We start from the raw sequence: 25,556 nt of genomic DNA on the forward strand, positions 1-25,556 counted from the left end.
CTGAATGTGTAAAAATATAACTCTGTTAATAATTTAAGTCATCATAATTATTTTTTTCTGTTGCTCAAACGTACGTCCACTAATCGTGTTCCTTTGCCGTTGATTTTTTATATATATACTGTTATATTTATTGTTATATTTTAAATGTACGCCCTGAAATTTTTGCTAATCTTTCAGTGTAAATGTGACAATGACTGCATTCTATTCTATTGAAATAATTCAGACAGAGTTGTTTTCTTGTTGTTGTTGTCATGGTTACAGTGGTGCGTCCAAAATGGCGTCGTTGCTGGGGGAGAAGCTGTTTGAAATTTCTGGTCAGGGCCCAGCGCCCTCTAAAGATTTTTACAATTTTGAGATTACCAGAAATGAGGTAGGGTATATCTTGAGCAAAAATGCTCATACTTGAGTGAGTTCTCGCACGTTTTAACAAACCTCAGAATTCAGATGTTACTGAGGTAACGATTTTCGTACTTTGATTTCCCCATTGTCTGTCTGTCTGTCTGTTTATTTGTTTAATTTAAGGTAATATTGAATAGGTGGACCATCTCTATGCGACTTGAAAATAAATTTCGTCCTCCAAAACAGCAGAGGTCAACTTTTTCTAATTTTCTACTGGACAAACAACTTCAGGGTAAGATGTATTTATGTCCTTAATCTCTTTTTATGGTTAATGTTTAAGCTTGACTGAATCACCTTTGCTATGCAGAACTCTGTCTGGTATAATTATTGTCCCTTAAAATAAACATTCAGTTGACTGAGGATTATATCTTTCCTTACAGGGAAAACTGCCGTTCATGTTGCATTAGGAATGAAGCCACAAATCAGTAGAAAAAAAAGTATTCTAAAAATCTGGATCCACCTTCAATTTCTTAGTCATTTATTTTGGAGAAGCCAAAACTATTAACACTACTACGGAAAATTAATATTAATTTGCTAACCGCATCTTAAAAATTTGGTACCCCATTTTGAAGGTTTTATTTTGTGTCAATGTGTAAAACTCAACTGCAGCAAAGATCCAGATTAAAGCCTCTATGAAATTCAAAGCAGCACAAACAACTTTGATCTCATAGTTTTTTTTCTTAAGCTGATAAAAAAAATACTTAGCATACCACAGTTTTAAAGAATATACTGTGCCATTCCTATGTGTATTGACAGCCCTGGCAAAAATCAGAAAAACAACCATCTTTGATTTGTGTAAATTTATTCACCGAATGAAAAAGAAAATCACATGAAGATATAATCATAATTGTACAATTTTACCACAACAGTATCATCGCCAATAAGTGGAGCAATAGTTGAGAGGAAGGTAGGAATTTGTCCTGTAATCAGTGGGTTGTTGGTTGCTGTGTCCATCTCTGTCATCGTTTCCTTGGGCAAGACACTTGTACTTCACCCACCTTGCCTGCTGGTGGTAGTTAGAAGGGTAGATGGTGCCAGTATAGCAGGCTCACTTCTGTCAGACTTCTGTGGCTACCGCCAAGGTAGCCACAGAAGCTTGCCAACATCAGCATTTGAATGTGTGTGTGATTTCATTATAAAGTGTCTTTGAGTGTAATAGGCACTTTAGTTATGGACAGTGGAGGTGGTCATCGGGGACCAGTTGGTTTTGTTGAAGTATAACTTTTTGTGTACTCAGGAGGGATGTACATTTTGATACGTAGTGGTCAATTTTCTCACTGAAGCTAACAAACATCAGTTCAGATGACAACATTTCTGAGCTCTGATGCCCTGGAGGAGCCAAGGTTGATAAGTACTCTTGGTTCCTGGTAGTAAAAAGAGACATCATTGGGAAATATAAGCACTACCAATAAAAGGTGTGCATGATTTCTTAAAGTCCTGGTCTTAGATCAAATCTGTAATTTAAGAAATACAGTTTCTTTCAGCCGATCAGCGTTGTACGCAAAGAAGCTGGGCTAATTGTCTTTTAAAATACATTCTTGGTTTAAAAACATGTATTATACCTTTCAAATAGTGGGATGTTTCACATGTTTAGAAGATTTACCAAGCAAAGCTGTACCATTAACAAAAGACTGTCATTAACAAAGTGGGGTATAATTTAGCACAGTTGTTTGTTAAGTTATCAATAACACTTTTTATGTGAGTTTTCAAGAAATTACCATTGCCACGATCCATGTCCTCCATAGATGACGTTAGCAATGTTTTTGGTGAGAAGATCCTGGACTACTCGCTGTCACTGTGTCAGGGACACTACGACTATCTTGATCGCATACAGGATGACTTACTACTCAAAATCATGTCCTTCCTGCAGCTGAAAGATAGATTTGTGTTGGCACAGCTTTCCAAAAGATTCAATATGGTAAGACCCTTACAAAACATAAAATGTAGAATAATGAGGTTGCTGTATTTGCTTCATTTTTAATCATTTGCGTGATTGTACATTAACTGTCACACCTTCTAAAAAAATTTTAACAATCCTCATCTTCCTGTCGTGGGGTCTAACTGGACCATAGCTCTGCAACTCTGAAAAGTTTTGGGAACTGACTGTGAAGAACGACTGTCCTGATTACCACACTGACATGGAGGACTTAGCAAAAGCCATGGGATGGAAGGTTACCTATTTTACCTTCTTTCACAATGATGGTACCAACCATAATGACCACAACGGCAATGACACCACCAGCAAAGGCACAGAAGAGCAGTAAAAATGAACAGCAACACAACTGTTTTTTCTTGTCATTTTTTAGTGAACAAAGTAAAAAAAAAAAAAAAAACATTGCAAAAGCATTCTTAAAACAAGTTTGTACTTTCATATTGCCAACAGTTGCATTTAAAAAAATTGTTTTAACATAATGCAAAATTACAGGCAACTCAAATTATGCTACATAAAAAATTATATAACATATATTTTAAATTAGATCAAAACACAAGGTGGCAAACATATAATCAAAAGATCTTAAATGCTTGAATCCTGCTGACATCAGATCGGACAACGGTTACATACTTCCTGTTTACATTTGAGCAAATTATTGTAGTGCCCTCTGGTGGTGGTCCTCACTATTAGATGGCGTCTTTCTTCCCTCATTCCACTTCAGTGTATTACCACTGTGATGTGTTCTTTCAATGAGCCAGCAGAGGGAGCAGCACAGCAGTGAAAGCAGGATGATGATGATGAAGGGAAGAGGAGGAGAATCAAGAAAAACAAACCCTTAGGGTAGCGTGTGCAAAACAAGTGCTGTAGTTCTGGTTACCATTTCCAGGCCTAAGTGATCCTGCCTTGAAATTTTGGACAAATCTCCTTTCATGAGCATCTGCTTCTGCCCCAAGAAAGCTACTGTAACATTAGATGAAGGTATGAACGTTTTCCAGTTTTAAAGTAGCCGTATTGTGTCACAGAATATTTAAAAAGTTGTAATTTGACTTGTTTATTTTTTGTTTTGTTTTAAAAGAAAGGCAATAAGACAAAAATTATCTCTTATTAAGAAGGAAACAGACAATTTAGATTTTTTAAAAATGCTACATTAAGCACTAGCTCTCCCTCTATGATTTGACATGGCCACACTCAGGCCTCACTGAGGTATTATGGCCTATTATTAGCCTCTCGCACAGACTTCTCAGCTGAGAATGTTCTGAGAGAAAAAAAAAAAGTTCATTACATAACAATAAAGGATCTGTTTCCCAGACTTACTTCCTGAATACCAGAGCAGCAACTGGGCCTCAGACTAAGGGAGAGCGGAAGCCCCATCCATTTGTTTGTTGGAGCTAGGCTTGTTGTTTTCTGTTTATCCCTTTTCCTTTTCTTTTTTCTGCTCCACACATTCGCCTCACCACCCCTCCTTTTCAGAAACTCTTTGTAGGTCAGTGATGCAGCCGGAGTGACGCAGCACTGGCAGCTGTCTCCACAAGGCAACTTTGCACAGCAGGAGCAGGAAAATCTCTGCCAGAAGCAAAGTCCACACCGCCAGCAGCTATGACAGAAGATGGGAAAGGCCTAAGATGGGCCAAGGCAACAACGGAGGCCGGGTAGTCGCTTTACCCTCCTGCGCCTAAACAAACAGCAGAGACTTCCACTGCGCCAGAGACGGGCCCAAAGCAAGACCTTCCACACAGAAACGTTTTTTTAATAGGCGACTACAGGTATGGGTGCTTATTACAACAGCAAGATGAATTGTCCCGTGCATAAACCTCTTTGTTAACTGGGATTGCTTTATATAAAGCCTACTCAGTTTGGTGCGGCGGTGTTTGCCTTCCAGCCGATGAGTGTTCCCACAGGCCACAGCTGGGATCACAGAGCCACAGAAGCATAAAGGCCTGTATATTTTTCCTGTTTTAAACTCTTCCTGGCTGTGATGTTAGGGCTAGATGGTGAGATTCCTCTTATATAATACAAAACTTAAGCCAACATATAGAGCATAAAAGGATTTAAAGTCTGAACTGATTTTTTTCCGACCTAGCTGCCATTTTGTTTCCAGTTCAGATGTAGATATTGAACGTGAACAGAGTGATTCTTCCTAAAGCCGCCAACAGCAAACAGAAATGTTTACTAAAAAAATATATAGCACAATGCCTGGAATACTCCATAGGTGAAATATTTTGCAGTTTGACGTAATTTACTTAACTTGTGGAGGAACGTGGTGGCAGTGGTGGTGACATGGGTCAGAATTCGTCGTGTAATCAGTGGGTCACTGGTTCAAGTCCCTGTCCTACCCGTATATGTCACTGTGTTCTTGGGCAAGACCCGTCACCCGTCTTGCCAGCTGGTGGTAGACAGAACGGCCAATGTCACAATATAGCAGCCTTGCCTCTGTCAGACGAGAGTGCAAGAATAGGAATCACTTATTTCATTTTAAAGTGTCTTTTAGTATCCTGATGAAGCCCTACATAAGTCTGATATCACAAAATGGCAGATATCAGAAAACATTTCAAATGGTAGACCAACACAAAGTAGAACATGACTGTGAAGGGGAAGTAAATCACATCTATGTTAGAAATGTGTTATTCCTAGGTATTTTTATACATGTGCTGCTTTTATCAATGATTTACCTCTTGGCAGCCCTCAGTGGGAGCAGCACACGGGTTAGTTTGACTTGTAGTGAACAGAGTTATCTTATCTCTTTGTTCTCACAAAGCAACTTTTTATGGAAAATGACATTTGGCTTAACAGACAAAACAGAAAACACAAATGTCAAAGAGCACTTTGTGTTTTTGAATATAGAACAATTCAGTAAATGTTAAATTGTTTTCCCCAGAAGATTTCTTTAGATCCCTCAGCCTTACAGTCATTAACACCATTTTATATTTTAGTTTATTTAGATTTTGTTCAGATATTTTAGTTTTCCTGTTCTAATTTTTGCTGTCGGGTACAAACATTAATATCTAGAAGTACATTTAGATTATTACCCAGATATCGTCATACATATACATGTTTATCTCATTGGGATTGCGAGGGGCGCAGGTGCCTATCTTCAGCTGTCAATGGGCAAGAGACCAAGTGCACCTGGACAAGTCACCTCACCAGTCCCATTTATAATGTTTCAAATGCAACTCTAAACAGGTGGGTTTTTAGTCTAGATTTAAAAGCACTCAGTGTTTCAGCTGTTTTGCAGTTTTCTGGAAGTTTATTCCACATTTGTGGTGCAAGGAAGCTGAATGCTGCTTCTCCATGTTTGGTTCTGGTTCTGGGGATGCAGAGGAGACCAGACCAGAGCCAGAAGACCTAAGAGGTCTGGAAAGTTGATAAAACAACAGCAGATCTTTAATTTATTGTGGTGCTAAAGTCATTCAGTGATTTATAAACCAACAACAGTATTTTAACGTCTACTCTGAGCTACAGGGAGTCAGTGTAGGGACTCTAGTACTGAGGTGATGTACTCTATCTTGCTGGTTTTAGTGATAACTCAACCAGCAGGTCCTCTGTAGGTCCAAAGATAATAACTTCAGTTTTGTTTCTGTCCAGCGAGAGAAAGTTTTGGCACAACCACACTTTCATCTGTTCTAAGCATCTGTTCAGTGCTTGGATGGGTTCAGGTGACATCATAATGTAGAGCTGTGTATCATCAGTGTAGTTACGGTAACTAATCTTATTTCCTGTTATAACCTGAGCTCATGGGAGCATATAGATATTGAATAAGTCCCAGGATTGAACTTTGGGGTTCCCCGAATTTGCTTCGATGAGAAATTACTTATTGAAACAAAGAAATGGCTCTGCAGAGAGTGGTTAAAGCTGCACAGAGGACTGTGGGGAGCAGCCGTCCCTCTACCTCGGACCTCTATACATCATGATGAAGGGGGAGGGCGCTCCGCATCATGAAGGATTCCACCCATCCTGCACACAGACTGTTCCAGCCACTCACCTCAGCTGAGGAGCATTTAGTGCAGGACCACCAGGTTCAAAAACAGTTTCTATCGTGCAGCTGCCAGGCCACTGAACAATAGCCAATCTTGATACTCACTTTTTATAATAGGACAAATACCCTGAAGCAGAGTTAGAGCAACAGCGGAATGGTTCAGGAAGCACATTCATAAGTTTGTATGTCCCTGTCAAATGTCAGACTCAAATACAATTTAGAATCTATGACAAGAATTAAAAAGACTGTGTTCACTCAGATGCTCTTTATTCAAGTTGAGGGGCAGCTTTTAGAAAATTATAATAAGAAAAAAAATAGCCAAAAATTTCAGTTTCCAGATTCACAAATTACGGAGACATATCCCCAAAGACCAGACGCTGTAATAGCAGCGACAGGAAGCTCTACAAAATACTGACTGATCTGAATACAAACACAAGCTACACATTTCACATTTGAGGCATTTTAAAAACCACAAATCAGTTTCCTTTCACTTCAAAACAACTCCCTTACTTATCTCTATTTATCTCCAAAAAAATCAATAATATACACTAAGTTTTTGTTGTAGTTAACAAATGTCTTTAAAGGATCCATACTACTTTTACTAGGTCTCCAGACCTAGAAGAGACTGACTTTGGAAGAAAGAGTTTAGCATATTTTTCTACCAGCATCAAAAATAGTTTATAGCTTTGCATTCATAATTGCTACAATACAAATAATAACAATGGAAAAACAACTGATCAGTAGTTTATCATATTTTTAAAAAAACACACACACATAAAGTCAGATGCGTCTTCTTTGCATTCAGATGCAACAAGTAAGTGTATTCTTACAGATACTGCACCTGCTCTTTCACAACAGCAGCCATGTAACATCGCTTGTCTGGTTAAATGTAAGTGCTTGTCAGGATGGGAGGGCCTGAGCAGTTGCTTCTGTCTTTAGAGGCTAGTGGAGAGGCTACCGAGCTGCGTCGTGTGTTTGGCTTCCTCCCCTCCCCCTCGTCTGCAGTGCTGACGCATCTGCTGCTTTCGCATCAATCAGCAGCCTCTATATAGGTATACCCCAAGTCGCTTCAGAGAGCACGGTTTGTTTTTATCTCAGCCAGAAAAAGCATCGCTGAACATCTGGACTGTGATTGCTGCTTTGCACAATAGGGCGGCAGTGTGTGTCATCTCCTCTTTGCTTCAGCTTTATCTGTTCTAACCACAGTGACTGTCAAGGCATGGGCGAAAGGCAGTGGTGTGATATGCTGCTGCACAGGCAGAGACTGTGTGCACCAGCAGATGGTGTGCTGTTATGCATTTAAGGTGCATATTAGAGGGCTCATGATGATTTATATTTCATGCAAGGCATTGTCCTGTAAAAGCGCGCGCATCAGGCTCCACTTGGATCTAGTTTGCGGCGCTGGGGAGATTTAATACGGCATCCGTTATTCGGCTCAGGACCACTCGCTATGAGCGCTCACAGTAATGCAGCTAAGCGTGTTTTCTGGCTGTGGGATGAAGAACAGAGCCGATGTGTGATGTAGAGCCCTGCATTTCTCCGCTCTCCCTACAGCTCTCTGCGATGCTTAATAAAAGTTGCCGCTTCCTGCTTAGTGGCTCCAGAACGAAAGCGTCAGTTGCCCAGCTAGTACATGGGACAGACCTGTGCTCCGATTTAGCTACATTCTGCAAAAAAAAAAAAAAAAAAAAAAGAATGTCAGTTATTCCATTCGCTGTAGGACATAGGAGGGTAGGGCAGCTCTAGCCCAGGACCCAGGCTGCATGGATAGAAGCGATAGATGCTGGAGCTGAAGTCATCTGCACACTGATGAGAGGGAGGGAGAGGAAGAAAGACGTCAGAAAAAGCTCGGCTTCAGACACCACCACTGTTTCAGCGACCATCATAGGGGAAAAGGTACTTTCGCCTATCTCTTATGAAACTGTTTTTCGTGCATCACTGTGTGTATGCCAGGCCGTAGAGAAAGGGATACTGCACAGTATTGTTTTCTGTTCGTTGTGCATCATTTTCTCTGATTCACTAAGGTACGTTTTGCATGCTTACCCTCAAAATCCAACCTGCTTGTGTGTGAATGTGTGCGGAAGTGTGCCTTGCAGAGCTGAAAAGATTTTTTTTTTTTTTTGCCTTGACAGTTTGTTTTTCATTTTATAATACTTTCTGTATCTTGCTCCGTCATTTCTCAGTTTGTGGTTTGACCTCAGGGGATTTCTATTTTTCAGAAAAAAAATATAAAAGCAAATTATGTCTTTGAAGGTAAACTAAGTCGGGGTGTGGCAAATTCAAAAAAAGCAGTGATAACAAGTTAAGAAATTCCGCTCAGCATGTGGCTGCAACAAACCACAACTGATGCAAACTGTAAAAAATGAATGTGGTGGATTGAAGAAGGTTCCTGGAGGGAGAGGGCGATGCTGATCCACAAATAGCGCAAAAAAGATGAACAATTCTGTATGTTCGGAACCTACTTCTCCATCAGATAACGCTGAAATATCTGAAAGTCCATTTTGTGCTGCAGACACAAAGACTCTCAGACCTCGGCAAGCAAAAGACAAAGTATAGTCAGCTGGAGACAAAGGCAAACCTCCATTGCTTTGTGCATTTCTGCTTGCAGCAGGGTTCCCAAAGAGGGCACAGCGTTTTTTTTGTTTTTTTTCTAACAAGAGGTAAACTGAAACCTCTGACGGCAGATACAGTCGATTGCCGTCCGGCTGAATTCCAATAAGTGCTGCGCCATAGCATGTTGCCATGACAACGGAGGCCCGTCTGAGATAGAAGGCAGGAGGTTAGCTGTGTTTTCAGTCGTCTGAAAGGCTTTACAGACACTGGCGGCCATATTGTATTTGGTACACATCACAACATTAGAACTAAAGAAACCTCTCTGATAATTACCTCCTTAGAGGAAACATTGTTCTGCGTTTAAAAACAATTAGCAAAACACAACACTGTCAAAGACACCAGCGCGAATGTTATTTACGTTTTATAAAACTAGAGATAATAAGCATAACTTGAGACAAAATATGTTGATCGAGAGAGAGACTACTTTGATGATTTATGGTTAAGTTTCAACAGTTTTAACAGAAATGCGTTGTTGTTGTTTGGCACATTAGGCCGCAAGTGCTCCTAGAGATGTCGCATTTAATACAGCAGTTGTAATTATACTTCTGACCAAATAAAAGCGCAAAGTGAAACTGTAAATAGCAGCAACGAAGGTGGATGCATGACTCATCATTTACAAGTAACGAAGTGTCTCTTACCATGTACAGCCAGCATGATATGCAAAACTAAAATGACTCAGATTGCATTTTCCCATGAGAGGCTCACAGTGTTAAGATAAAACTCATGCATTCAAATAAATGAATGTGTGGTTAGCTCAGATCAATGTAATTTGTAAATCTAACTGATCTCATTTAGTTTGTCATCACAGCATTTAGTTTGTCATCACAGCGTTTCCTTTTCAGTTTTAATTCTGTCCTAATGCACACCAGCAGGATGAAGCAAAGAAAGTCTCCGAATCTAAAACATGCAAAATGTGCTTCGTTTTATCATACTGTTAGCTATGATTTCAATCATCAAATATTAAATGATTGTTTAGCAGAATGAAATACTAGCAGCAATTCTTTTCGAGGCATGTGAAAGGAAGCCATCAACTGTGAAGATAGGAAAATATGAGTCATCACCACATAAATATCTACTTCAAACACGCACAAAAAAAAATCAGTTTAAAAAAACAATCCCTATTGAAATATGCTTTTTACTGCGAATACAAGAACATCAGTTATAAATAAAAATATTGTAATACTTTCACAAGACAAGAATTTTTGAATGGCAGTCAAGAAGCATGAAATCACTGTCAGATTTCCAAGTCGATTCAGAGAACAAGCATAAAAGAAACAAGCAAAGTCAAACATTTCACTAGACCTGCGTCATGTCTGAGAAACATTTAACTGCGGTGGTCTTGATTGTATTAATTTTGATTAATCCACATTTTCTGACTCTTTGTACTTTTTCTTCATCACATGGACCCACTCATTGTGAGGTTTAGCATTGTGCCCGTTAAAAATAATTGCCAGTGGTGGACATGAAGGGCAGTGTAAGTCTATCCAAGAGGCCAAATATATTATTGACATGCAGAATATGCATGCGTGGCACTATGTGGGAATATAAAATTATGAAAAATATTGCATCATTGTAATAATTGCAATTATTGATAATTACAATTAGATGTGTGGTCCAGCTCTACATTTTACTGTCTCAGTTTGGGTGCAGTAGCTCTTATTTCACCACATTTATTTAATAATCTTTAAGCATTATTGAATAAATAACTTTATATATATATATATATATATATATATATATATATATATATATATATATATATATATATATATATAAATTCTACAGATCTGGAGGAGAACTCTAAAGTGGTTTAGTTGGTCAATTAAGGTGGCTGAAATTAAACGAAAACTCACATATCCAGAAACATAATATAGATTCTTCGTTCAGTTATCATCGATCTTAGTTGTGACTGACAAATGGTTCAGAGAACATGTATCACTACCTACACCTTAGCTACGGTTTTATTCAAACAGGTATAAATAAGTAAGATGAATCATTTTACTCTTAAGTGTGTTCTATAATAACATGCTTTCTTTGAAATCCTGAAGACTGAATTCAAGTCAGGCAAACTTGGAGGCAGGCTACATTCTTTATGCTTAAAGTGGTTTGGAGGTCATCAGGTTTAAATTCAGCAACTGTTGATAGAAACTGGGGCTCCGTGTCAGAATGCTGCTGCCATCTAGTGTTAAAACAGAAAAAGTGCTGAAATGCTTTAAAAAGAAAATAGTCACATTTCAGAATTTTACACGTATCTACTTTACTACATGTGGTGTAATAATTTGTTATTTTTTACTTTTTAGATGACTGTGGTGAGCCTATGCATCCGAACCTGATGGACAGCACACACCCTTCTACTGTGCTGAGCAAGCTCAATGAGCAGCGGTCACAAGGCCTCTTCTGTGACGTTACCATCGTAGTAGAGGATGTGAAGTTTCGGGCCCACAAAAACATCTTGGCTGCATGCAGCGGATACTTCAGAAGCACTCTGACAACCTCAGATACATGCAGCTCCAGCCAAGTCCTAGAGCTTATGGACCTAAAGTCTGAAGTGTTTGCCTGTATCCTCAACTTCATATACTCCTCAAAGTTGACGTCGCTTGGTGAAGAGAACAGAGGGGGACTCGCAGCAGCTGGGAGAAGACTTGGAATTCCTTTTTTGGAAAAGCTTGCGGACGAAGAGCAGCGGGATGAATGTGTTAGTCCCAGAGACTTGTGTGCAACCACAAAATCTTCATCAGCAAAGAAGGAAGCTTCCAGGCGCGAGGAGACAGACAGTGCAAGAGGACCTCGCATTACCAATGCCTTCTCTATCACTGAAATGTGTCCTGGGAACAATCCCTTCACTCCTTTGGTTCAAACAGACAAGCAGAGGCAATCGCCAGACGTGGGACAGCTGCCCTCAAGTTTCCCTACAATATCCAGCATCAATGGGAACAATGAGACAACCCACACCCTGTCTGAACACTCATATGCAGTAAACAATTCCACTGAAGGCAAAGACACCAGTCAGTGGGACTACAGGAACGTCTGTAAACCAGCAATATTGCACTCAAAACCACTCATGTATAGGAATACGGGCCCACTGAAAAAGCGCCACAGGCTGAGAGGCATTTTGAGCAAAAGTATGTTTCCAGCACCAGCAGATCAACAAACAGATGAAGCAAACACAGTTACATCAGTGTTATCTGATGGTGATGGTGATACTGCTGCTCCTGTCACCGCTATGACACCTCCTGCACTTTTATTAGAAGCAGAGACAGAGAAGATAACAGAGACGGAGCTCTGTGGAGCCACTGACAGTGCTGACACAGAGCTAGGTCCGCCACCTCTTTCCCCTCACCCAGAGGACAGCATTTCAGTCTACAGCTGCGAGCACTGTCCAGAGATATTCTCAAATAAAGCTCTTCTCACCATTCACTCTGAGGTACATAAAAAGCATTTTGACACTCGTTTGACTTGTAAATTTTGTCACAGAAAATTCATACACCTCAAACGACTGCACAACCACGAGAGATTATGTCCAAAGACTGGAAGAGGCCCACCTAAGCTTGATGCCAGGGACATATCAGCCAAAGAGGTGGAGCACAACTCAGATGACAGATTAAGCGTGGAGAGCTCTGCAACACAGCCTCCCTCTGCAGACCTTCCCAGCCTGAACATGCCAGAGCTCACTGAAGTTAACCTAACGGAGCGCCTACATGAAGAAAAGACAGTTAGGCAGAGGCGATACAACTGCAGTGTGTGCAAACGAGTCTATGTCACCTTGTCCAGCCTGAGGCGGCATGAGAACGTTCACTCATGGCAGAGGGCTTATCCCTGTCATTATTGCAATAAAGTGTTTGCCTTGGCAGAGTACCGCACCAAGCACGAAATCTGGCACACAGGTGAACGCCGCTATCAGTGTATTTTCTGTCTGGAGACATTCATGACGTATTATATCTTGAAGAACCATCAAAAGTCCTTCCACGGCATTGATCCCAACCTCGCTGTCAGAAAGAAATCTGCCAATGGTGGGCTGAAAGCCAGCGTTTATCCAATCAAACTCTACAGACTTCTGCCCATGAAGTTTAGAAAGAGGCAGTACAAGACATACAGCCAGACATACTCAGAAAGTGGTGAAAAAGGTGACTCATCCACTTTAGATAACAGTTCTCTTATTCCTCCATTTGAAGAAAGCAGTCTTCTCAACCACCCTGACACAACTTCATTCCCGCTAACCTTTATGGCCACAACAAAGATGGTCTCCCCTGTCATGCCTCGCATCTGCTTTGACAAACCTTGTAATCAAGTTATTGATCAAAATCTCAACAGTGAACAGGGGGAGCAGACAAGCACAGAGAAAGAGGCTGGAGACAGAGGTTCACCTTTTAATAACTGTGACAGCATCTTCTCGTCCAAGCTAACTCTGCCCAATCCTGAGCCTCAAGCAGATAAACCGCCTGTGCTGGTGAACTCAGAGCACATTACTCACAGTGTGCCATTCTTCAACTCCTTAAGCACTGTTAAAAAGTTAGGAGAGTTATCAGCTTCAGCAAAAAGGGTTGAAGAGATGACCAAGGAGATACTTAAATCCAGCACAGAGGAGTTGATGCGAGACAAAGTAATGGGGACAAAAACAGAGACTTACATCGCCAAACCTGCTTGCCACGGCCCATCTCTGGACAGTGACACCAAGCCGCTATGTCAGATAACAGTGAAAATAGGTAACGAAGCCATCATCCGCCGCAAAATTAAAGGATCTAAGCTTTTCCCCAGGAAGAAGAGGAAAACTAGAGAACTAAGTGAGGATCAGACCCCAAGTCAGTGCAGTCCACTGAGGGAAAATTCAGAGAGTCCGAGGCTTCGACTCAGACCGGAAGCCATTGCTTCCACTGAGACATACGATGATACCAATGATTGTGATACAGCTGATCAGCTTTGGCGTCCCTACTATTCGTACAAGGCTAAAAAGAAGAGAAAGAGGTTCAGGTACAAACACAGAAATGCTTTGTTTCACCCCTGTCCCGATGTTTCTATAGACAGAACAGGTTTCACCGAACCCCACCTTGACAGAACACATTTTCCAGCAGAGGAGAGCAGCTCAGGAGCTAGCATCGGGCTGAAACATGGTCTTAGCAGAAACTACAGTCCGAGGCCCACCTACAACTGTGACATCTGTGACAGCTCTTTTATCACAGAGACCGGACTGAAAGCTCATGTGATCGGTTCCCATCCTTACTTCTGTCGGACCTGCGGAAAACAAGGTCCCCCCGGTGAGGCACCCTCCTGTGGGGATTACATCTGCAACAGCTGCATGGAAAATGGCTCTTGCTTTGACAACACACCCCGAAGCCCCAACCAAGAGAAGAAATATCGCTGTTCATTCTGTCCTCAGCGTTTTCTGTATCTTGCCACAAAGAGAAGCCATGAGAAAAAACACCAGGAGACAAATGACGAGAGTCCCAAATATGACACATTTACTTCATGTTCTACATACTCAGCACAACCAAGGGAAGGCAGCAAACAAGACACCACCAAAAGAGAGGACAGTGGCAATCAAGAGGATGTTGACATAAAATGTGAAAACACAGATGAAGAGCATTTTACAACCAATGAAAATAAGCCAAAAATCAAGGACACGTTTGACTTAATGTCGTCGACTCCCTATCAAGATGCGTCAGATTTAAGTATGAAAAATCCACCATCACCATATACGGACTGTCTGCCTACGTTGACGTCCTCAAAAATGAAACAAAAAGTTGTGAAAAAGAGGATCAGAGTTCATCATTCTATGCATCATACTTCAAAAAAGCAAGCATATGACAGGGACAGTGATCCCAACAAGAAATCATCGGCAGGACCAAGAATGAACAATCTCACTAATAATGAGAAATCAAGCAAACCAGTTCAGAAGACCGATTCTGAATCTAACGGTGCATACATTTCTTTACACAAGCCGGAAAAATATGTGTGCAAAGAGGAACCATTATTTTAAAGGCCTTCAAGGAATGCAGCTTAACTAGCGCAAATGTCAATTGAGACATTGTTGACTCATGAATTCTGCAATGTTTTGCATCAGAATAGTTGTTGACAGGACCAGGCAAACTATGATAATCTTGCATTAGCAGACTGACATTTCTTCCACCTTAAGTCCAATAACTCAGTGATTATTTTTCCACCGCTATGAAGGATATTTTTGTCCTGTGTCTATGCATGTAAGTCGGAGTCAGTGACTCATTGTAATGTTTTTATTTCAATGCAGTGCAATAACAGTTCAGCTTCTGCATTGTGTGGGGTGGCAGAAAAGTTACCTATTGTGTTTTCAGCTTCACCTTTTTTAAAGCGTGTCCGAGCAAAAACAATAGGGATTTTCTGTTTTCACCTTTCTGGACCTCTTGCTTAAATAACTGGAACTGGTGAGTTGCACTTTATGGTTAGACTATGCTGACTTGTAGTTTAATACTTTGATAATTGCCATTTTTATTCCAAGCTTTGTTCATGTAATTTGAATTTCTACTAAATACACAGGACCACTGAGATTAATATTACTCCTTTTTTCTGTGTTTAGTATGTATAAAACATGTACAACTATTTAAATAAATATTGTTACTATGAACAGTTCTTTTCTGTCCTTGCTTTGCAAACATTGATTTAAAAAAAAAAACATGCCGTGACATGTCAAATTCACTTTTTAAGCTAAGCAGCTACATTACTCAGACTAGAAGTTTACTTACATTAGTGACATTTATCAGATCATTTTACAAGCTGCGTTTCATACTTGACAGATTATAAAAGACTATAAAGCCACATGATGGTTATCTGCTCCTTTAGGAACCTGCAGCCCATCTGAAAAGTTAATTCTCTTTTTCCACTCAAAGTGCATCTGTGTCAGGCCTCCAAACACAATTTCCAGATGTTTTTCAGTTCCTGCCTTCATTCAAAATGTGGTTTGTTCTGCATTTAAGCAGATCATATGCTTTATAAGTACAGCCCTTCATATCACATGATCAATAACCAATAGTTATACTAAAACTATTTACTACTACTATTAATATTGATTCTTTCTTAATTAGCATGTATGAGAAATATATACATTTTTATTTATACTGGCAAGACCTAGCATCCCACTTTAAGATGAATAGAAAGCATTCATCTGAAGCCTGTAAAATCCAGACGTTTACTTGCAATATTTCAACTGAAGAGGGCACACTTAGTACAGCTCTACAGTTTGTTTATGATCTGTATGGGTTTGATAAAGTCAGTAGCTGTTTTGTTTCATTTTATCCCTCTGAGCTTTTTGAGTCAAAATTTGTATTTCAACTCCCTCGTGGATGTGATCCCTGTCTGAAGCTTTAAGTATTAAAATAAATGCATTTGTTCTTACACAAGATAAATCTTACACAAAAAAATAGAAAAAAAATTAACATCTTTAAATGAATATCCCATGGAAGCCATTCAGGGATTCCCATGTAACTGCACTAACAAAGAGCCGCCTATTTCCACAAAGCACCTCTTGGAGCTTCCATCTCACATATATAGCACCTTTTTTAACATTTGCAGGCAACATAGCTACTTGATTGTGCTATAAAATACCATTATGTGCCTGGAAAATACATAATATCACCCCTTTAAAGAATACAGTGCAGGTATGCTTTGCTCGCTACATTTTTAAGTCTTAAGTCGACTTAAAGAGTCAGGATTCCGAGCATACGTTGTAATAAAATAAAAATATTTACTTGCTCATCTGACTATTCAACTTTCTTTAGTTTGCATTTGCTACAGTGTTTGGAGGTACAAAATGCAGATAAGTAACTACATTGCTTTTACAGTATATTTTCTTGCACATTTTTAGCTTGAACTCTATGATCAGTTTGATAACCATTGGTCTATGCAAAACCTTCGGATAATCATAAGAAAACAGAATGTATTTTCAAATAAATAATCCTTAAAGCATTATGCCATGAATCTACATATCATCCATTGTATTAAGTACATCTTGTTGGTGGTTGGATGGAAATGATCAGCAGCAATCCTCAGGTTAAATTTATTTGGCACAATTAAAATGCAGCTCAACAAAATTAAAAAGAAAATGATCATGAAAATAATAATATATAAATCCTTCATCCTAACAGTGTGAAAAAAATAAATAAATAAAAACCAGCAATACAATCCTTCATCAGTTTATCATAAATGTAACAATACAGAAAAATAAGAACATAAAAACAGATCGATAAAGTATTAGTGGGAATTTAAAGAGAATATGTAATCATGAACACATACAGTGTTAAGTAACCTTTAAACTCTTAAACCAAAGGCTTGCTTAATGGGTATTTTCTATTTTTCTGATCACTCTCTGTAAATATGAGACATGTTTAGAAATGAAAATTCCAGAAGATGAGCAGTTTCCAAGCTATTCTTACCAGTTCAGCCCATCTAGAACCATCTTAGATGCAACACTCATGATCACTCTTTTCATCTCTCTTCTGATGCTCAGTTTGAACTTAAGTCGTTCACACCAGCCTATAGACCTGCAAAGGATATTGATTTGCTGCCATTCGTGTTAACAAGCAGAGAAACAAGTGTACCTAATAAAATATTAAAAATCACCTGCGCAATGAAAATCAGATAGGAAGAAATGGAAAATTATGTAACTTACGTTGGTTATACTAATTTGGAAAAATTAGTAATAATAGAAGTTAAGCTTTTTGTTGTCTTGTTTTTACATATCTTAAGTCAAGTAACCACTGAAAGTACCACTCGTGTTGCAATCGTACGCTAGCAAAGCATTTTATGTGTTGCAGTTTGAAGACAAAAAAGTCACTTGTTTTGTTTTTTTAATACTAAAAATACATATTTTTAAAACTTACACTTGCACACAGGAACTAGAACAATAACAAAAAGTGAAGATGTGTTTAAAGTTAGCAGGTGGGTTTCATGTTTTTTTTTTTGTTTTTTTTTTTACAAAAAGTCTCTCAAATCTCATTTCTAATGTTTTGAAAACATGTTACGCCTCTTTCTTGTGTAATTTAATCCATTTTAGTCACCTTGTGGTATCTTTCCGCCTCCCTCCCTCATCCTTTCAGTAATCTGTCTATGGGCGGTTGTCAACTCATTCATAACTAGTGACACGGCACGCTCTCAAGAGGTTGACTTGAGCAGAGGTATGGTGTCCGCGATTAGTTAGTTAGCTCCACAAGTCCAAGTCTGCGTTCTCCGAAAGGGTTATTGCACAACGAGCCAGAGCGCTCAGATACCTTCACTCCCTCTCAAAAGGACTCAGATGCACATTGCAGTAGAAAGTCACACCGACTTCCGGGGAAGTGTTATATTTTGCCAAATGTTTTTTTAGACCCCAGTGTTTTTTTTTCTTCTTTTCTTTTCTTTTCTTTTTTCTAAGGCGGTTGACGTGACGCCGCGGTGGGACTGGCTTTCCTCCACTCAGCTTGCATTCATAAACGGATATGATAGAACAGCACTGAATGCACCGGAGCAGCGGCAACAACACTCAGCGCTGACCATGGCGGAAGAGGACGACGCTAGGATTCGGATTTTACAGAGTCTGCGGGGTAAAATATGTAAGTATGACTCTCGACCGGGTGGCCGATGCGTCTCGCTACGGCTGAGGGTCGGGGGGAGTCGGTAGAGGAGCTGAGCAGCCGAAGCAGGCACCGGGGAGGGGCGCGGCGTGCTCCCAGCAGCCGCCAGTGTGAAGGCAGAGACGGGCACTCTGCCTGCTGCCTGCTGGTGCTTAACGTCAAGTTAACCTAGCATGCTAGCTGAAGCTACTAGCTTGCTGTAAATGATCAAATTCACTGGACACAGGAACCACTATTGGGTCATTTAAATAACTGAGAACAGAACGTTTTGGTGAAGAAATGAGCCCATTTTGAAAAGAAGAGCTGCCTTGTGAGCCCAGTTAACGTTGGTGACAAAGTGCTGCTAGCTAATATGTACCACTTCACTGCATCGTCTGTAAGCTAACCCATTCAGCTTTAACGTTACCTTGTGCAGGTGTACAACAAAGTATTGTGATCCCCATCAATTTGTGACCCAACTACTGTATGAGTTTCAGCTTTATTCCCACACCTTTCCTTCTTTATTCATTTTTTCCCTTTTTTTTTTTTTTACCAATGTGTGTGTCATCTTGTCATCATACAGTACAACCCTCTGTCTTTAATGCTGCACTTTATTATTTTGACATGATCACACGTATGGTTTGGGGATAGAAATCAATGCTGCAATGCATATATCTTAACTGCAAATCATTAAAGCGCAGAGTGTCAGATGATGGATTGAGATTTATATGCAACTGCTGCAGTTTCTGCTAAATATCTTGAATGGATCTGCAGAATCTCTGGTCATGTACTCCGTTCTCTGGGGATATTAAACTTGAAGGGTTTAAAATGGACTTCACCATTATTTATCATAATTTAAACATAAACAAAATGCTTATGTTTACATTAAATTTGGTAAGAATATGTCATTAAAGTACAACAAAAAAAACATGTTTAATATCAAAAACTCACTCGCTAAACTGAGTAAACTTAGGCGGGTCCGGTTCCCTCTCATGGCATCGTGTGTATGAATATTATTTTTTTTGCATCTAAATAGTCTATTTTTCTTTACTGCTAAAGCTTTGGAGCCTAGACACATTTTGAGATTCAAATTGTACTGTTTTTTTTTATGATGCGATTGATTCTTTTTTTTTTCCTGCTGATTTGATAGCCCTCATCAGTCAGATTATATACAAATTGCTATTAGCCTTATATCATTGTTTACAATTATTTCTTATAGTTAAGTCAAAAGCTCAGCGACGTCAGTAGATAGAAGAAATCAGATTAAACTACGTTTTGAAGACATTTTGCTTTATAAGTAATGTGTCCTTGAGTGGTCAGCGTAGACCCCTCAGACGTTTGAAAAGTTGCTGGAATGTTCTTGTGCTGAAAGGTAAAAAGGTGCAAGCGTCTAATGCATAGGCCTACTATAGAAAGGCAAATGTCAGTTTCACTACTATGAATTAATGAGAAAAAACTAAGCAGAACAAAAATTGAGGAACTATCATGGCATGTAACTCACTGCTGTCTTGCGAAACTCCATTCTTCCTCGTTCACATTTGGGCCTTTTTCCTTTAAGGGTGTATGCATCAATGGAGATGGTACTCTATGAAGATGTGTGCTTATTCGTTTTCACACTTGAGTAGATTGAGAGACCTGGCTGTGCCGAAGTGTCCAGGCTTCCTTTCTGCCCCTCAGATCAGAGACTTCAGTTTGTGAAAATGTTGTCACAGAAAGGAGATGACTGCAGAGTTTTTGCGCCACACTGCTTCTTGCGTAGCTGTGTGCATAGTGACTTTTCACCCTCTGGGTCATCCTGTTATAAGCTCATTGACTGTTTTTACTCGCTATTCCTAAGGTTAGCCTTGTTCTGTTATTATTAGTCTGCTAAAAGCTGATCTCATCTGTGGCTTTTCTTAACACGGCCTATACCCGGGCTTAGGATGCCTTTTCAAAGCCAGAGGACTAATTTAGAGTCTCACTACCTTTTAATCCTGCTGTCTAAATCTGTCATGTCTCAGAACGGGAGCATTCTGACGGCACAAATTCAGCCTGTCCGGCACCGGTTCTGTGTATTTGCGCGTTGCTTCCAGCCCGTAGGCGTTTAATCTGTCTGTAAAGTTATGGAAGTGGTGCGTGTTACAAAGGTGTTTGTCATTTGTGAATCAGCGCTGTTCTGTCACCATTGGTTATGCTGAGGAAGTCAATGTTTCGTGTTTTTAACCACATATGAGCGTCGAGTCTACTTCAGCTACATCCGCTCTGCAGTTTGCCCTAACATTTGCCAGGGGCTCCTGGCCCCGAATTAACATGAGGATGTCGAACATCAAAGTAGCGTTTTTTTAAAGTGGTTTGGTTGTGAAGAGAGGGATTCAGATAAAAATCAACCACCTCTTTCTTTCTTTTTTTCCCAGTGTCAGAACATGTTCTTTGTACCTTTTTATTTATAAAAAAAAAAAAAGAGGCTAGAATCAAATCTTTATTTTGTCTTGTTTCAGGATCATTACAATAAAAAAAAAATCTTGTTGAAAGTTCTCAGATGGTCTCAGACATGTTGTTTGTGTTTCCCATTGTTTGGATGATTAAAGGTTCTCTCCCGTTTGTTTTGCAGGTGAAGCCAAGAACCTAGGTCCAGTGTCGGGTCCAAATCGACTAAAGGATCTCTGTACATTTTGCACCATAAGCCTGGACCAGGAGGAAGTGTTTCGCACCAAGGTGTTTGACAAAAGCATCACGTAAGCACAATTACAGAAATTTATTGCGCTCATGTTGAACTGCAAATGCAAGACCTTGTCTTTTTGTCGTTATGTCCAAAATCAAAAAATGTAAAACATGATGTAGTTAGTTTTAATTTTAAAGCGAAAAGCTAACAATTATTCCTACTGATCATGTTGAACCCTGGGACAGGTTGGCATTTTTGTTTTGCAAAGAGAGCCACACTGAACTTCTAAGACTGCCTTAAAAGAGGATCTCAAACATGGTTTTTTTTAATCGTCTATATATGCAGAAAAAAAGTGAAATGGACATTACATTCATGTTTTTCATGTAACAGTCTACATGGTGCTGTTTTGTCATTCTAGGCTTACGCAGGTTTATTAGATAAAAGTTGAAAAGGCACCAGACTGTCGGTTTCGCAGTACGAGACATTTAACAAAAACATTTATTTTACGGTTTTACCTCAAAAAAGAGCAAACTTTTTATGACGCTAGACTTGAAAATATCTTTGTTTTAATTGCTATTTAATTCATGGGATCAAATTTATTTGTTTTTAATGTAATATCTTTAATCTGGTTTAAGCATTGCTGCTACTGCATGCAGCTGCTGCTTTAATACATGTATTATTTGGATTCATAAACCTAAATAGCAATATAGAATACATCCATAATAAACTTTAGTTTATTTTTTATGTGCTCACTGCTCATAATGTTGCGCCTTTGTCTTTATCATTCAGGTCTTTTTAATAACACAAGTCTAACGTGCTGATTTTAGCAGCTTAATTAGTTCAGCTGCCTGCTCTGGGAGCCAGCCTGCATTTAGCTGCTTAACCGATATGCCGCTTATAGTTTGCGGTCTGTAGCTTTAAAATGTTGTTGACTTACTTTTCTTTAGTTTCCTCTCCATGACTGTGTAGCTTTTTATGACCTGAAAGTCTTTCTTGTTAAAGAAAAAGTGTAGTAGCCTCCTCTCAGTGAGTAGCAACATTTACAGGAGGTGGGATTTTACAATTCGTACACCTGAAAAAAAAAAAATCTTCTCTCACGTTGGCATTTTGTATTTCATCTCGATTAAAGATGTTAAGTTGTAGAAACGGGATAAGAAAACATTTGAGGTGTTTTTAAATTTAAGCTTATTGAAATATCTGTACTGTGATCCCTCTAACTGGCTCAGGCCTAGAAAACATACACACACACAAAAAAAAAAAAAAAAAAAAAAAATATATATATATATATATATATTAGCCTTTGCTGACATTAATAAATGCTAATTATTTATTATGTATTGGGTAATTGGGAGTTGTGTAGGCATGTTTTTTTATATGTATTTTTATTGTGATGATTTGCACAGAGTTTATGCTTTCTTGAGGTTTTTTTTCACTTTATTCAAACGTTTCATGATCTTGTTCCTTCTATTTGCCAATAACTACTGATGGTACAGAATCATAACACACAAATTACTACTCTCGTAAATTTAAATTAAGAAGTTGTACACGAAACTGTGGATAATTTTGAAATGTAAAAATGTTTCGCAGCATGTGAAACAAGCCCACTGTGGGGTCATTGAAAGCGAATCACCAACACGTTGCACTTTACAGCTCATTTATCAGAAGCGATGCTGGCTAAAAAAATCCAAACATCTACTTGTTTGTACTGAGGCAAAGGATCCGAGTTCAGGGTGTTTGTGTCATTTTCTCCTGAAGAGTAATTCTCTGAAAGGAGTTGTGAATCATTTGTATGGTTGAGACTGCTTAGTGTAAATACTAGTTAGTTGAGGTATCATATTTTTACAGCTTATAGATATCAGTTGTTGTTGCAGATTCTGTGATTTTTTTATGTTTTGTGGTGGTTGTATTAATAAATATATATGTGATATTCTATTGTACTATGTATATATTTTTTTAAAAAAGAGGGGGTGATTATGTGTGTGTTTCTTTTTCACACCATTGAATCAGTTTTGTTTTTGATAGTATAATGGTTTTGGTAAACCGTCAGTTTATTAAAATTAACTTTAATAACTCCTAACTTTTACATTTGATCCCTCTATCCATTGGTGCTACAATATCAGGCTAAGTAAAAATACATATCATAAAAACAAAGGCATAAAAAATTCCCCTGTATCTTCATAATTTTTTTTTTTTTTAAATAAAGATACACAGGGTCCTAGTCGAGTTCAGAAAATCCAAAAGGTCTTGAAAGAATTGTTTCTGTTTCTTTTAAATCAGTTCTTTTTTTTTTCTTAGCTGGTTTGCATGCTTGAGAAGTAGTTTTATTTATTTTAGACTGACATAATTTTATCTAATAGTCACATGTTCTCAAGAAGTTCAGTGCAAGGTGTGGAAAACCATGATGAGTTGTGAATTAAGACTTCCTTAATTCACACGTCATCTCATTAAGGTTTCCTTAAATCATCATGCATCATCGTGTCAACATTAGCCCATCTTTCATGGTATTTCACAACACTCCTTTCTCCACGCATTTTTTTATTTTTTGGTCCTGTTTTGGTACCGTTCAGAATGATTTTTACCGTCTCTGAGGAAGTGCGTCCTCCCACGCTCTTCTCTGTCCTTCTCTCTGTGACACACTCTTCTACCCTAGCTGCTGTTCAGCAGAATTAGATAATCAACCATGTTTTGGCCTTATCTTCTTGAATTTTGCTCGACTCCATTTCGGTTTTATGTGCTCCTTGTGTCTGATCTAAAGGTTATCTGGAAGCTTGAAAATGAGCTAATCCCGAGGATAAAGCTTCTCTTCTCTCTGTGACACACTCTTCTACCCTAGCTGCTGTTCAGCAGAATTAGATAATCAACCACGTTTTGGCCTTATCTTCTTGAATTTTGCTCGACTCCATTTCGGTTTTATGTGCTCCTTGTGTCTGATCCAAAGGTTATCTGGAAGCTTGAAAATGAGCTAATCCCGAGGATAAAGCAGGCATGTTTAAACAGCCACCAACGGAGGCCTGTAGGTAGAGATTTTACATTGTTTGGAGACCGGCATGACAACAGAGGAAAATGTAGTTTAGTGGGTGTATTTTTGAGTGTGTGTGCAGAGCGGGAAGGGGGTGGGTCACAGGTGCATATTTCTGTGTGATATTTGAGGAGGATGCGTGGGTGTGCGCTGGATGCGCCGGCCAAGCCCGCTGTGGAAGTGTCAGGCAAGATATTTCTCTCTGTGCAACATGTTTAAATTGTGAAGGAAAATCAGAAGGAGCACCTAGGAGCTATATTCTCCTTTACCCATCCTTTTTTTTTTTTTTTTTTAACCTGAGTACATTTCTCTTATAAGAAGGAAATTTGAAGTACGTTTAGGTATCCATAAATACCTAAACCTATAGACATTTAATTTCATTTTTTTGACAAAACTGTTTAATTGCAGTCATTTTATCTTTTTTTTTTGGACATCTTTTGCCAGTCAGTTCTGAACGAAGCAAAGATTATCTTTACCTGCCTGCTACAAGAAAAAAAAAATTAATTGGATTTTGTGTTTTTTTTTTTTTTTGCTTTCCAGCATTTTTCTTTGTATTAGATCAAATTTATTAGTTCATAATTTAAACGTCCAATGAGGTAAAATTTTCTTTACTTCATTTCATAAAAGAGCAACTATAACGGCGCAATGAGCATCTTTAGCATAAAATACTCTATATTAACACACGCAGGATCAAAGTGCTGTACAGAAGGCATAAACATTAAAATTATGCCGTCTGTCATTTATGTCTGTGAAATTATGAATTTTAAATGTTAGTTTTAGTTTGTTTTAGTTTTTACACCAAAACACCAGTAAAATAACTGAGATACCAAAATACTTTAAAAACACACATAACCAGCCATGCAGTAAAAACTAAAATAAACTATCGTCTAAAATGGTAAGAAGGCAAAGATGGACAAAGACAGAAGTTTTAAGAAGTGCAAGAAATTGATACAAAAACATTTAAAACTTTCTTTTATTTTTTTTTGGAAAGTCTGTTTTTTATTATTTTACGTTCTGTGTTTTAAACAGGTTTGCAATTGGATAAGTTATAACTAATACGTAAATAAATAAATTGATTAGCTTTAAAGAAAAAAAAAAAAAACTAACCCAGCACACGCTTAACAAAGAGAACATCTCTCACGACTTTTTAAAGATATTTTAATGCTTTGATCTTAATCTGGCGAATGTCTACAAACTAATTCTGTAAATATTCTGAACAATGCTCAAGTACTGAAATCAAGTGGGTAAACTTTCTGTTTTCCACATGAAGAAATACATAATTTTGCAATGGCTTTGTCTTTGTACTTTTCTATAATTTTCTTCCTAAGCTTGTTTTAATCTTTTTAGTTGTTCTATGTCTAAGTGGAGCACTTTTTCACAGCTTATTAGGAATTATATTTTTAATGCAAACTATTTCTGCACCA

At 38.7% G+C, this 25,556-nt stretch overlaps 3 protein-coding genes and 1 long non-coding RNA gene across 6 annotated transcripts in view; 3 read left to right on the forward strand and 1 right to left on the reverse strand.

Annotated features, from left to right (window-relative positions):
• Window positions 1-106: 106 nt before the first annotated feature.
• Window positions 107-11,223, reverse strand: LOC107833135 (uncharacterized). Its single transcript, XR_001658845.1, has 3 exons — window positions 10,702-11,223; window positions 3,422-3,432; window positions 107-118 (listed from the first exon to the last, which is right to left on the reverse strand). It is a non-coding gene; the product is annotated as an uncharacterized LOC107833135 (long non-coding RNA).
• Window positions 240-2,681, forward strand: fbxo36a (F-box protein 36a). Its single transcript, XM_007573636.2, has 4 exons — window positions 240-370; window positions 523-631; window positions 2,145-2,317; window positions 2,472-2,681. The coding sequence occupies exons 1-4, from the start codon at window positions 275-277 to the stop codon at window positions 2,661-2,663; spliced, it is 570 nt and encodes a 189-aa protein (XP_007573698.1). The 5' UTR covers window positions 240-274; the 3' UTR covers window positions 2,664-2,681.
• zbtb38 (zinc finger and BTB domain containing 38) lies at window positions 3,153-15,515 on the forward strand. 3 transcript variants are annotated; one of them, XM_007573629.2, is made up of 4 exons: window positions 3,153-3,310; window positions 3,803-4,095; window positions 4,176-4,267; window positions 11,219-15,515. In XM_007573629.2, the coding sequence occupies exon 4, from the start codon at window positions 11,236-11,238 to the stop codon at window positions 14,890-14,892; it is 3,657 nt and encodes a 1,218-aa protein (XP_007573691.1). In that variant the 5' UTR covers window positions 3,153-3,310; window positions 3,803-4,095; window positions 4,176-4,267; window positions 11,219-11,235; the 3' UTR covers window positions 14,893-15,515. The 3 variants fall into 3 exon arrangements, with proteins under 3 accessions (XP_007573691.1, XP_007573693.1, XP_016517023.1); XM_007573631.2 differs by lacking the exons at window positions 3,153-3,310; window positions 3,803-4,095; window positions 4,176-4,267 and adding an exon at window positions 5,986-8,329; XM_016661537.1 differs by lacking the exons at window positions 3,153-3,310; window positions 3,803-4,095; window positions 4,176-4,267 and adding an exon at window positions 5,986-7,357.
• Window positions 15,516-17,101: 1,586 nt separating this feature from the next.
• The window catches only part of rasa2 (RAS p21 protein activator 2), a 31,347-nt gene continuing 22,892 nt past the window's right edge, over window positions 17,102-25,556 (forward strand). The window contains exons 1-2 of the mRNA XM_007573633.2: window positions 17,102-18,472; window positions 21,063-21,186. Of these exons, the coding sequence (XP_007573695.1) occupies window positions 18,415-18,472; window positions 21,063-21,186 (182 nt within the window). The 5' untranslated portion in view covers window positions 17,102-18,414. The remainder of the gene's footprint in view (window positions 18,473-21,062; window positions 21,187-25,556) is intronic.

This window comes from Poecilia formosa, unplaced genomic scaffold (assembly GCF_000485575.1).
Source record: "Poecilia formosa unplaced genomic scaffold, Poecilia_formosa-5.1.2 Scaffold335, whole genome shotgun sequence".
Lineage (NCBI taxonomy): Eukaryota > Metazoa > Chordata > Actinopteri > Cyprinodontiformes > Poeciliidae > Poecilia > Poecilia formosa.

Bases quoted from the DNA above. Each gene is read 5' to 3' on its own strand.
- zbtb38 (XM_007573629.2), top strand. From the start codon at position 11,236: ATGCATCCGAACCTGATGGACAGCACACACCCTTCTACTGTGCTGAGC.
- fbxo36a (XM_007573636.2), top strand. From the start codon at position 275: ATGGCGTCGTTGCTGGGGGAGAAGCTGTTTGAAATTTCTGGTCAGGGC. The intron at 371-522 runs GTAGGGTATATC...GTTTAATTTAAG, and splicing joins TTGAGATTACCAGAAATGAG to GTAATATTGAATAGGTGGAC. The intron at 2,318-2,471 runs GTAAGACCCTTA...ACTGGACCATAG, and splicing joins TTTCCAAAAGATTCAATATG to CTCTGCAACTCTGAAAAGTT.